This window comes from Arachis duranensis, chromosome 4 (genome assembly GCF_000817695.3).
Source record: "Arachis duranensis cultivar V14167 chromosome 4, aradu.V14167.gnm2.J7QH, whole genome shotgun sequence".
NCBI classification, from domain to species: domain Eukaryota; kingdom Viridiplantae; phylum Streptophyta; class Magnoliopsida; order Fabales; family Fabaceae; genus Arachis; species Arachis duranensis.
This window is the reverse complement of record NC_029775.3, coordinates 105,099,359-105,112,109: the sequence shown is the minus strand read 5'-3', so window position 1 is coordinate 105,112,109 and position 12,751 is coordinate 105,099,359. Positions and strand designations below refer to the sequence as shown.

General features: G+C 32.6%; 1 protein-coding gene across 3 annotated transcripts; it reads left to right on the top strand.

Annotated features, from left to right (window-relative positions):
- Nucleotides 1-987: 987 nt before the first annotated feature.
- On the top strand, nt 988-6,310 carry LOC107485524 (uncharacterized). Of its 3 annotated transcripts, none has more exons than XM_016106055.3 (9): nt 988-1,163; nt 1,753-1,920; nt 2,221-2,290; nt 4,202-4,292; nt 4,401-4,462; nt 4,777-5,051; nt 5,197-5,233; nt 5,328-5,459; nt 5,941-6,310. In XM_016106055.3, the coding sequence occupies exons 2-9, from the start codon at nt 1,816-1,818 to the stop codon at nt 6,129-6,131; spliced, it is 963 nt and encodes a 320-aa protein (XP_015961541.1). In that variant the 5' UTR covers nt 988-1,163; nt 1,753-1,815; the 3' UTR covers nt 6,132-6,310. The 3 variants fall into 3 exon arrangements, with proteins under 3 accessions (XP_015961541.1, XP_015961540.1, XP_052115931.1); XM_016106054.3 differs by having other exon boundaries at nt 5,191-5,233; XM_052259971.1 differs by lacking the exon at nt 988-1,163 and adding an exon at nt 1,489-1,570 and having other exon boundaries at nt 5,191-5,233.
- Nucleotides 6,311-12,751: the final 6,441 nt, after the last annotated feature.

Below are 12,751 nucleotides of genomic sequence, written 5' to 3'. Positions count from 1 at the left end.
TTTACATTAATGGTAAATTTTTGTGTGCATCCAGCATAATTAATATTTTTTTCTAAAAAATTTTAACATAAAAGTATTTTAAAATAAATACATTAAAAATGTTAACAAATAAACAATTAAGAATAATATTATATTGTTAACAAATATTATTATCTTTCGTCAGCATTTGACCAGTAATAATTTAGTAATTTATATTCATCATATTTACAAAGATTTTGCATAAAAAATATATAATTTGTATTTATATTGACTAGAATTTTACACACATGAATCAATATATTTTGTATTTATATTTTTTTAGTATTTACACACATAAATTAATAAAATTTATTTGTTACAAATAATTTAATATTTGTGCTAATCAAATAAAAAAAATTATTGGTCTAGAATTTTTCAATAATTAAATATGTTATATTTAATATTATAAAAAAAATGAGTTAATACTTAAAGTGGTTCTTCAATTTACAGTTGAGTCTGAATGTTGTTCTTGAATTTAAAATAGTACTAAATTTGTCTCTCAACTTAACAACGATCATTTCTAATATATTTTTTGGTGATAAAATAATAATGTAGTTAAATAAAGACTACACTAAAAATATATTATACTGGTAGAACGCTCATTTTTATTTTTGGCTTTCAAATAAAAGAAAAATAACATCGTTTAGAATATTTTGAGAGCTGTTAACAATATTTTATCAAATATAGTGTAACATGACTTTTAAATTTTAACATGACCTCTATCTAACTAGGTCATCATTTTGTCAATTTATCTCAAGACAACTCCTCTTAAGTTAAGAGACAAATTTAAGACAACGTTAAAGTTTAACTACAAGTTTCAGGGACTACTTTAGTATTAAATCTAAAAAAATCCATCCTCTCTCTCTTGCACCACCTCACATCAAAACACAAAAGCAGTTTGTTCTTTCTTTTCAAATTTTGGAAAGGAAGTAGGAGGCGCGGGTATACACACTACACACACAAACAGCACTGCGCCGCCCGAATCACCACCGCGCCAGCCACCACGCGTCACGCGCCCACGCCTCAACCTCCACCCTAGGGCCTCAGCTCCTCAGTGCTTCACCTTTTAATTAGAACCCTAGTCTCTATCTTCCTTCATCCGTCTAATTCCCTACCGAAAGTCGAGTCGTTTCACCACACTTAAGGCAATCTTCAACCATTCACTGTTAATTCCTCGCTTTCATCGTGCTCTGTGTTGATTGCTTGCTTTTTCAAGTTTCGGTTTTCTCCCCCTTTTACTTTTCTCTCAAATGTGGTTGTTCTTTCTATATAGTTCCAATTGCATTCTGACTTAGTTGGTTGTTTATGTTTGTTTATTTTATTTTTTCTTTTTCCCCTAATCCGTTGCCATTGCCATTGCCATTGCCATTCGGGGGATGAATTTTATTCAATTATTGAAATATGCTTATCTATCTAAATGATTATGCCTATATTTGTCATTATTCTTTTTGTAGTTTTCAGCTTGCTGGCTGGTGCACATTTCTTTGAGTTGATTGATGATGGGTTAAACAGATTGGGAGCTTTTAGGAGGAGAAAGGGATATTATTGATGAGTTTGGGGCTTTTTACTAATATGTCAACTTTTTTAGAACTTATTATCAAAATGCAATCTTTTTAAAATTAATTACCCAAATGTCACCTTTTTGCTAAGATGGCAACTGATTTGCTATTTTCATTTTTTGAGTTACTTGAAACATAGCCTAAATTGGGGGTCAATTTTGATTGGCAAGGTCAGATGGAAGCTGCAAAACCCAACATTTTGGTACCTGCCCTTTGAAATCTGGTCATTTCCCAACTGATGCCCGAAGTTCCAGCTAGTGCATCCCTTGCTGACCCAGATTGCTCTGTGGAAAAAATGTCGAATCTGTACAGGAAGCTTTATGATAAGTACACCAAGCTCAAGGTCTTGTTTGTATCTTTCACACTTTACTTTAATATTTTCTTTCCGCTCATTGTTCTGTAGCTCCATGGTTGTATTGTAAATTTGTAATCTGTAATCCTCCTACAAAATTATACATGGGAATATAGCATTGATGCTTTGAGAATTCACGTTTTTATGTTTAGCCATTTAGTTATTCAACATTAATAATGATGAAAATGGTTAATATACTTGATCATTCACTGTTTCACCTGGAAAATGAAATTGTAACTGTATAAAATTTCTGAAGTTTATTATTGACTCTTGATTCCTTTCTTGTTTCAGAATAGGAAACTGCTTGAGTTTGATGAGCTGAATAAAGAACAAGAAGTTAAATTTATGAAATTTTTGTCTGGTATGTTCTTTTTGTTTATGCTATTTTCTTTTACATTTGGATGTTTAGACCACAGCTTATGATAATATGAATTCATGGAAGGGTTTGCTAATCATTCTAAAATGCTAGGAAGTCTGAGCTAAGTTTAGAGAACTAGGAAAAGAAGTAACTACCTTCCGCTAGCTCGGATGACAGCTGTACTAGTGTAACTAACTTAATAGTGGAAGGTCCTAACTACCCTTAGAGTAGCTTCTCCCCAGAAGCTATCATTCTCTTGTATATAAACAGAGAAGGCACTCAGTTGAGGACTTCAGATTTATAAGGCTCAATTCTGAGAAATTTCTCTTCTCTTTACTTCCCTATCTTTTGCAGTTCTCTGTTAAATTTTGTCTTGTGCTCATGAATTTGAAAATCCATGTTGCAAGAGATTCAAAGACATGAAGTTTTATATCATGGTTTCTTTTCCTGCTGTAACTGTTGCTCTCATTGACTGATTCTGTATTTTTGTAATTTTCTAGTTTCAACTTTTGTATATACAAAACATGGAACAGCAATTAGGTGCTTGACTTATCCGGTGTAAATTCATTGTCTTTTAATTGAATTTCTCTTTCATATGTTTGAAGATTGGAAAGTTTTGCTTTGTAATGTTCTTTGTTTGTTTTTCCCCCCTTGTAAAGTGAATATCTTCTGCTCCTATCTCTTTGTAGTCTTTCTCTTTTCCAGTCTTCATCTTAATAAAGCTATTGCCTAGAGATACTAACAAAGGAATTTATAGCATTTCCATCCTAAATGAAAGAAATTGCTGAACAGTTATCATAACCATAGGGGTTTGTTGTCTAAATTTAAGTTGGCACCCGACTATCAGTAGCAGTTGTTGGATGGAAGCTTACAAGAAGTGAAGGAGCTATTTCAACTCAATTTTTTGGAGCATATAACAATGCACCAGGTTTAGGTTGCCAAGATCAAATAAAGGGAAGAAAATAGTTTTCGGGAGGTATTTATTAGGCTGTGTTTGTTTACAGGCACGGGACACTAAAATAGGGACAAAAGACACTAAATCATGTTTGGTAGATGAGATATGGACACAAAGACAAAAGACACTGAATTAGTGTATTTTGTATCCTTCTTGACAGGAAGGAGAAGGACACAAAGACACTAACAAGGGACACAACTGATTTTTTAATTTTTTCTTTCATTATTACTATCAATTTTTTATAATTATATTTTTCTTCCTTAAGTTTTGGATGGAAAAAAAATGATAGTAAATTGGACTTTCATAATTTGTTTTTTTTTTTTTTTATATTTAGTTTATCACCAAATAAAATACAAGAACACTAATTTTTGTGTCTTTGTCTATGTGTCTTGTTCTCAGTGTCTTGTCTTATGTTGTTTTGTCCTCATAACCAAACGCAGCCTTAATGTTGGTTCTGAAATTCTACAATGCCCCATTGCTGGAAAGCTGACTGAGGGGGCATTGGATGACGAAGGAATTTCTATCTGACCTTTTGGACATTCAAAGGGGTTGCATGATCCACATTACTTCTTGACTTTATGGGGATAAAGTTGGTGCATCTGTTGGTAAGAGAGTAAGGATGGCTTTTGTGCCATATACATATATAGTAGAAAGAAGAAGGTTGTAGAAACTAGAAAAGGAACTTCAAAGATTTGCAAGAACAGTCAATCATGGAAGGCCAAAAGGATCTATATTTTATAGGGGCTTAATTAGTTTCTTATTGTCCATAGGTTTTGTTTTGTGCAGTCCTCTTTTGTTAGCATTGTGGTTTCCTTTGGAGGATACCTTTTCCTATCTTGTAATTCCCTGTCATATCTAATGATGTGTCTATCAATTGGGAAGATTAAAATTAATCCAAGAAGTCAAACTTGCACGGATGTATAAACAAGTTTTCCTTATTGTGTATGTGCATATTGCAGCTGCAGAAGAGTTGATAGAGGACTTGAAGAATGAAAATGTCCAGCTGCATGACCAACTCAATGAATTGAGAAGTGAGGTGTCTTCAGTTAGGTATTATTCAAGATTCCAGCATTTTAATGCATATCTTTAACGTCAAAGCTTTGTTGATTTATCCGTGGATCCAGTGTGAACTACTCAAATATGTCACCTTCATGTCAGGCTTGCCAAACTCAAAGAAGTGGCTGATTATCAAAATCTTTTCCTGGAGGAAAAAAAGAAAAGTGAGGCTCTATTTATAAGTACCTGATGCACTTGTTATTCGATATTAAATTTTTTGGCATGGAATTGGAACATTAAGGTTCAACTTATTTTCTCTTATTTGAAAAGTAGAAGTTGGCAATTTATATTTTTCTTGCATGCTTATACTTCAAACATGTATTTTGTTACCATGTATAGTTTATTTTTGTATGTTGAAATTTCTAAATGCATAATTCACCACAGTACGGTTGACTTTGTCCCTGTCTTTAAGTTTATCTCATTTTATCAATATTTATTTTGTATTGAGGATTTCAGTGTGACATTTGGGCTTTGGCAGATGAAGCTCTTACTGAAGAAGTTGAGAAGTTGCTACAACAACAGCAGGAACGAACTTCTCGTGTTTTAAGTAACAGTAAGGTCATGATTGAAAATGGCCAGCTGAAGGCTATCTCCGATAGTTCAGAGAGATCATCTACAAGAATGACAAGAAAACGTAGTTGGCAGGCTGCATTGGAAAATGAAACAAGTTTTATATCTGCCGAGAACAGGGAAGATGACTCTGTCGTGAGAATGTCAATGCAAAACGTGCACAAGGAGATGGCATCTGGTAAGGTGAGCATTTCTAACTTGGAGCAATGAAATGCACATGGTTAAGTGCTTGTGTAATTGTTTGAATATTAGATCAGATATGCTCATTTCATTTCCTCACACAAGCAGTAAATCTAAGTGAATGTGCTAACATTATGTTCAGAAGCAGCTGCTGGAGTCCTGTACTACTGTTAATGATAAATTAGGTTAGTGTTAATTTGTATTTATGTTGCTTGCTTTCCTTCAACCCTTTCCTTGGGAATTAGGTTTTATGTATGCTGCCTTCATTGCTTTTTACAGGAGTTGCTTCTGTGCAAAGTGATAATTGTAATTGGCTTATTCAAGAGCTTTTCGAACATGCACTGGGCATGAAATTATCTGCTGACTATCAAACTGGAACACTAAGCCTTTCTGCACTGCATCAATCTAGCGGTAATGCATGATTTTCGGTTTTAAGTGATTCTTTTTTCTCAGTACTTCATCCTTAATCTAAACAAGGAATTTATTGGATTTTGAAGTTTACACTCATCACTTCTACCTCTTTCTTCTGCTTGCATCAATCAAAGTGTGTGTTGAAGAAGACCACCATTTGATGGTAATTTTGGCAATTAATGTCATGTGTAGCCCTGTTTTCTCTCTGATTTGGTTGAGAAGAAATACTCAGTTTTACAAACTTAACTTCACCATATTCCTTTTCTGTGTTTTCTTCATATCCTAACTTCTGAAAATATTTCCCCCTAAGAAACCAGTGAGCTAGTGGATTACTGGATATCTTGTACTCATTTTTGGGTCACTCTTGGACAAAGCTAATCTTAGTTCATAATTTTCAATTATGCATTACTTCTAGCCTTTGAAAATCTGAAGGTATGTAAATGGTTGGTGTGACATTTTCTTTTTATTGTGATCATGATAGGCTATTCCTTCACTTTAACCTGGATTAGCAAAGCACCTGAAGAGGAAGCAGAATTGCTATACCATGTTCTTTCCTTAGGCACATTTGAAAGAGTGGCTCCAGAATGGATGAGGGAGGACATCATCTTCAGCCCAACCATGTGTTCCATCTTCTTTGAAAGGGTGTCTCATGTTATCAAGTTGCACCACTGACTTTGAATATAAAGGCAAGGGAAAAAAAAAAGAGTAAAAATCCACTGACTTTTATTTTAGATGCTTTGATTTGGTTGGTTTCCGCTTCATCTTAATGGAGTTTGTAATATAGTAAGAGTTACAGAGCAATCATTAGTTGTAAAAATGAATATTAAACTTCTAATCCTGATTTATCATCAGTTCAGTTGCTCTACTTTATTGCCATATCTTTAGTTTAGCTCATTTTAAGAATATGCAGAACTTTTGAAAACGAGTCACGACTTTATGATTAGTCAACTCGTAACGACATATTGGATGTTTTTTTAAGTAAATATTTTATTTATCAATAGAGGCCTACTATACATATAAGTCTTTTTTACGTATAAGTCTTACAAGTTGCTAACGGGCCTTTTAATGCGTTATTCATCCGTTTTTTTTCAATTTTCATGATTTCTGAAATCAAGCTTTGAAATCGTTTTGAAGAAGAAGAAGCAGAAGATGAGAAGGAGAAAGAGAAAGAGTTCTGAATTATGCAACGAATTTTGGGTGTATTTCTTAAATCCTTTGGGTGTATTTTCGTAATTCTTTGGGTTTCTGTAATCTTTTTGAAGATAATGGAACTTTAGAAATACACCCAAATGATTACAGAAATACACCCAAACGGTTACAAAAATTCACCCAAACAGTTACAGAAATACACCCAAAAGATTACAAAACTACACCTAAAGAATTTAAGAAAATACACCCAAAATTCGTTGAAGTACATCTTATGCTTCTTCTTCTTCCATAAAGATTTTACCATGAAAAATCGAAAAAAAAAACGAGAAAACAGAGAGGAGCACGTAAATGAAGAAGAAGAAGAGGAAGACGAGGAAGAAGAACGTGCAGAAACGAAAGAAAAGAAGAAGGAGAAGACGAAGAGGAAAAAGAACGGTTCGAAACGCATTTTGAACGTTAGTTTTAATTGGACTTGTAAAGCTTACAAGCATTAATGGCTTGTATGCGAAGAATTTCTCTTAGCAATATAGGTCATTTTGACCCAATTTATATTTTTGCATTTTACTATTTATCTCGTTTATAGTATAAATAAGATAAGACACAAATTTTTAAACATGTATCATGTGTGCACACTTGATATGTGGAAATTAACTTACTTCACATATCTCATTTACAGTATAAACAAGATAGGCAAAGGTCGATGGTCTAGAACATTTGGATCAATAAACAGTTTCATAACAAAACATGTTTTTTAAGTTTTTCAATAACTGCTAAATAGTCTATTTTTAATTTTAATTACAAATTAATCCCATATATTTTATTTAATCATAAAAATTATTTTTTATTTTATAAATTATTATTTTATCATTCATCTATTATGTTTATTAGTAATCAAAACAAAAAACAATAACGAATTAGATCTTCCATTGATTGTAATAATTTTTTGGCAAATCCAATCAATTAAAACTTTATCTTTGATCAATTACATCCGTCGAGAATTTTGAAATCGTATTTTTTAGAAAATCAATCGATTGAAAGTTACAAGGTAGTATGATTTTTGCAAAAATCACTCAATTGGTCATATTACCCAATCGGTTGAACGATGACTAGAATGTGGGTTTTTTTATAAATCAATCAATTGTTTATATTATCCAATCGATTGAATTTTGTACGTGACTAATGGTATATTCCAATTCAGTCAATTGGTATGATCATTCAATCGATTGAAATGTGATGTAAATAAGTTTTTTTTCTGTGTTCAATCGATTCGTAGGATAATCCAATCGATTGAATTTTGAATGGCGCCGTTCTCAATTTTCATATCGTTTTTATAAATTTTGAATTGCGCCGTGACTAATGGTTTATAAATCAATTGAGTTATGGAAAACCTGAAATCCAATCGATTGTTTTGTTAATCCAATCCATTGATTTTCCAAGAAACACGATTTCAAAATCTTCGACGAATGTAATGGATTAAAGATAAACTTTTAATCAATTAGAATTGCCAAAAAGTTATTACGATCAATGGAAGATCTAATTCGTTATTGTTTTTATTTTTTTATTATTAAAATATAATAGATGAATAATAAAATAATAATTTATAAAATAAAAAATAATTTTTATAATTAAATAAAATATATGAAGTTAATTTGTTATTAAAATTAGAAACGGATTATTTAACAGTTATTAAAAAACTTAAAAAGTATGTTTTATTATGAGATCATTTAATGGTCCAAACATTCTAAAACTATCGAATCCGGTGCCCATTTCTTGGCTTGGAACCTACAAGGCACCTTAAGTAGGTTTTCAAGCATTTATTGACAACCCACGTTTACTTTCCATTTGTGGATGATAAGTTGAACTCATCTTAAGGGTGGTTCCAACTTCCTCGAACTCACCCCAAAAATTTCTCTCGAATAATTTATCTCGAACAATTGAATTTAGAAAACCATGAAGTTGCACCACTTCTTTGACAACAAATCAACTACTTCCTTGACTGTGTAAAGGTATGCTGCTAGACTAAAAAAATGAGCATATTTAGTCATTCTATCCACAACCACCAAAATACCAAAATAGTGTCTATTTCCAAAGCCAATGTAATCCCCCAATGTAATCCATAGATACATCAGACCAAACATTTATGGGAATTGGTAATGGTTATAACAAGCTAGCAAGTAACAATGTCTAGTGCTCATTCCTTTAGCAGACCTCACACTCTTTGATATATTGCAGAATTTGTCTTTTCATTCCTTCCAAATACATCACTCCAGAAATTCTCTTGTAGGTCCAAAAGTATCCAAAATGTTCACCCACATTTGTATCATGAAATTCTTTGAAATAATTAGAAGACAAAGGAAGAATCTTTCCATTCCTACTGATGAGACCATTTGCTCTCTCTCTCTCTCTCTCTCTCTTATCTTCTATTTTTTTTTTGCATTAGTTTTCTCAGGACATTCAACAGTTTGGATATAATCATCTCAAGGGAGGTCTGAACAATTTCTTGCAGTGAAGATGTATTCCACCAACTCACATCTCCCTCGAGTTGGGATTGATGAAGAATCTCAGACTTAATGAGACTAATTGACATATATTAGCATACATGTTGTCATAATAGATCAGTATAGAGAATTAGAATGAAAAATTCGAAAAGTGTGTACTGTTTTTTTCTTTTCTTTTTTTGTATAAACAAATTGACAATGAATTCAATCACTCAATTGTTTTTTGTTTATCTATAACATCTTTCAATTATCTCAAATCAATTAGCAGTCTATATATGCAAATTTACTTGTGCATGAGAAAAACCAGATTTGGCTGTTCTAATAAATTTCAAGCATGAGCAGAACACATCAAAGAAAGAAAACTCTATTTTGGAACCAAGTGATCCTTCACCATTTCAACTTCATATAGTCAAATATACCATCAAACTTCAATATTTGAGAGAAAAAAATAGCAGATGACATCATTTTGCTACATAAGCGTCAAGCATAACATCCTATCCGATAAACATAACGGATTTTATCGAGTCATAAGGACTAAGATCCTTCATCACAATTCAATTTTGTAGGGCCACATATAGCATTACATTTCAATTTTGTTGACAGAAAAATCCAGCTATATTATACATCACCACAATTTGATTTTGCAGTCATATATAGGTTAAACATATTACTCTTCAACTGTTCCACACATTTCATTTTTCTAGACTCACAAAAATAGTGAACATTGTCCCACAATTTTACCATCACCAAATCATTACACAACTTTTCTCAAAGGACAAAATTTTAATTTGATCCAATAGTAAGTGAACAAAAAATAAATCATCACAAAAGACTTGAAATGACTCTGCAACTGAGTTGTGATGCTGTAAAAGTCCATCACAAATTAATAATGAATTCAATCACTCAATTATTTTTCTGATTAACATCTTTCAATTCTTGAGCAGCAGCTTATATATGCAAAAGTTACTTGTAGTGAGAAAAGTCAAATTTCATTGTTCAATGTCCTAAAAAATCTCAAAACATGAACAATAACACATCAGAGAAAGAAAACTCTATTTTGGAGCCAAAAAATCCCTCAACACATTTCAACCACATTGGAGCCAAAAGATCTGTTGCCATATTTCAGCGTCACAAGGTAAATTATACCATCAAACTTCAATATTCATAGGTCCAAAAAGCCAAATATCATCATTTCGCAACATAAGGGTCAAGCATATCATCATATCTGATTTTTTCAGGTCATAGGGATCCTTCATCACAATTCAATTTCGTAGAGCCACACATCATTGTATCCAATTTTATCGGGTCATAGGGCCTAAGATCCTTCATCACAATCCAATTTTGCAGAGCCACATATATCATCATTACAATTACTGATCCTTCATCACAAATTCACAATCCATAAGGCCACATATGTCATTACATTTCAATATGATTGGACAGAAAATGCCAACTAAATAACCCTTCCACACTTTTCAGTTTTCTAGGATCATAAGCATCATGAACATTATTGCACAATTTTACCATCAACAAATCATTACACAACTTTTTCAAGGGAAAAAATCTTATTTGATCCACAAAGTAAAAAAAATTCATCACAAAAGAATTGAAACAATTCTGCAACAAATTCTTTTTCCAAACAGCTCAAGCATACAAGGTGCAAAGTATAATTGAAATAAATTCAAACTCTAGAGTCCCATCCAAATCATAAAAATGGAAGAGAAAATTGTGCATCCCAGAACTTCCAAATTCAAATGGCAAAGCTGAGTTGCCCGTAATTCAATAAAAGAAAAATAGTTGGGGAAATAAAGAAAAACCAACCTTTCCAAAACCAACTCATCCCCAAGATAATAAAAAGCAAACCTTTTTTCTTTTTTAAGACATGAATATATTCCATAAGAGCAACGATTTGCACACAAAATTTTGTAAAACACAAATTGACAATGAATTCAATCACTCAATTATTTTCTATTTATCCATAACATGTTTCAACAAAATAATTATCTATAACACCTTTCAGTTCTTGAGAGCTTATATATGCAAAGCTACTTGCAATAAGAAAAATCATATTTAACTGTTAACTGTTCTGAAAGCATGAACAAAAAGCACATCAGAGAAAGGAAATACTATTTTGGAGCCAAGAAATCCTTCACCACATTCCAACCACATTGGAGACAAGAAAACCTTCACCAAATTTCAAGGTCATAGGGTCAACTATGCCATCAAACTTAAATATTCATGGGTCAAAAAAAGCAAAACAACATCACTTTGCAACATAAGGGTCAAGCATATTATCATATCCGATATATTCGGGTCATAGGGGATAAGATCCTTTGCCACAATTCGATTTCATAGGGCCATGCATCATTGTATCCGATATTTTAGGGTCATAGGGACTATGATCCTTCATCACAATTCAATTCCATAGGACCACACATTATTGTATCCGATTTTCTTGAGTCATAGGGACTAAGATACTTTGCCACAGTTCAATTTCGTAGGGCAACATATATCATCTTATTCAATTTTATCGGGTCATAGGGACTCAAATTTTTCATAAAAAATTCATAGGGTCAGGTCAGACGGACTAAAATCCTTCATCACAATTCATAGGGCCACATATATTGTTACATTTCAATATCACTGGACAGAAAAAGCCAAATATATTACCCTTCCACACATTTCAGTTTTCAAGGGTCACAATAATCATGAAAACTATCGCACAATTTTACCATCAACAAATCATTACACTACTTTTTCAAGGGACATCTTATTTGATCCACATAGTAAAAAAATTCATTACAAAAGAATTGAAACAATTCTGCAACTAAGTTTGTCCTGCTGTAAAGGTCAATCATATATCATTCTGCAACAAATTCTTTTTGCAAACGGCTCAAACATACATTGTGCAAGGTAGAATTGAAATAAATTCAAAGTCCAGAGTCACATCCAAATCATAAAAAGAAGAGAGAAAAAACAGGCATCCCAGAACTATCAAAATGGCAAAACTCAATTGTCCGTAATTCAATAGCAGAAAAATAGTTTGAGAAATAAAGAAAAACCAACTTTTCCAAAACCAATTCATTCTCAAGATATCAAAAACTAACATCACAATAAAAAAGCAAGCCCTTTTTCTTTTCTCGGACTTGAATATATTCCATAACAGCAATGATTTCCACAAAAAAAAAAGCGATCTTTACAATGGACTCCGACGTTAAGTAGCAAAATGCAAAAGATTTGAACAGAAAACATCTTTATAAAGAGAACCAACAAAGAAAAAGGAAGGGGGGGATCCATCCCCATTACCGAAACGTGGAGATAATAGAGTTTCTCCTCCCACCATTGTTGATTCATACGTTCTTTACAACCCTAATCAAGCAGATTTTGCAAAAGCACCAATTCCCCTCGTATTCACCCTTGAAATTTTGTTGAACCGAGCCTCCGAATTCACCCACAGTGGAGTGTTGATCCCATTATTCAAAGTAATAGCAGAGAGAAAGAACCCAACAATTGAGAAAGAAGGGAAAAAAAAGAACAATAATACCACAGAGAACCAAATTTAAAAAAAAACAAGAACCGTTTACTGAGAAATGAGAAATCACAACCAGCGTAGGAAGTGTTGAGAAGAGAGTCTCGGATTCTTAT

Excerpts from the sequence above, each read along its gene's own strand:
- LOC107485524 (XM_016106054.3), top strand. The coding sequence starts at position 1,816 with ATGCCCGAAGTTCCAGCTAGTGCATCCCTTGCTGACCCAGATTGCTCT. Across the intron at positions 4,293-4,400 it reads AGTGAGGTGTCTTCAGTTAG|GCTTGCCAAACTCAAAGAAG; the intron begins GTATTATTCAAG and ends CCTTCATGTCAG. Across the intron at positions 5,234-5,327 it reads TACTGTTAATGATAAATTAG|GAGTTGCTTCTGTGCAAAGT; the intron begins GTTAGTGTTAAT and ends TGCTTTTTACAG.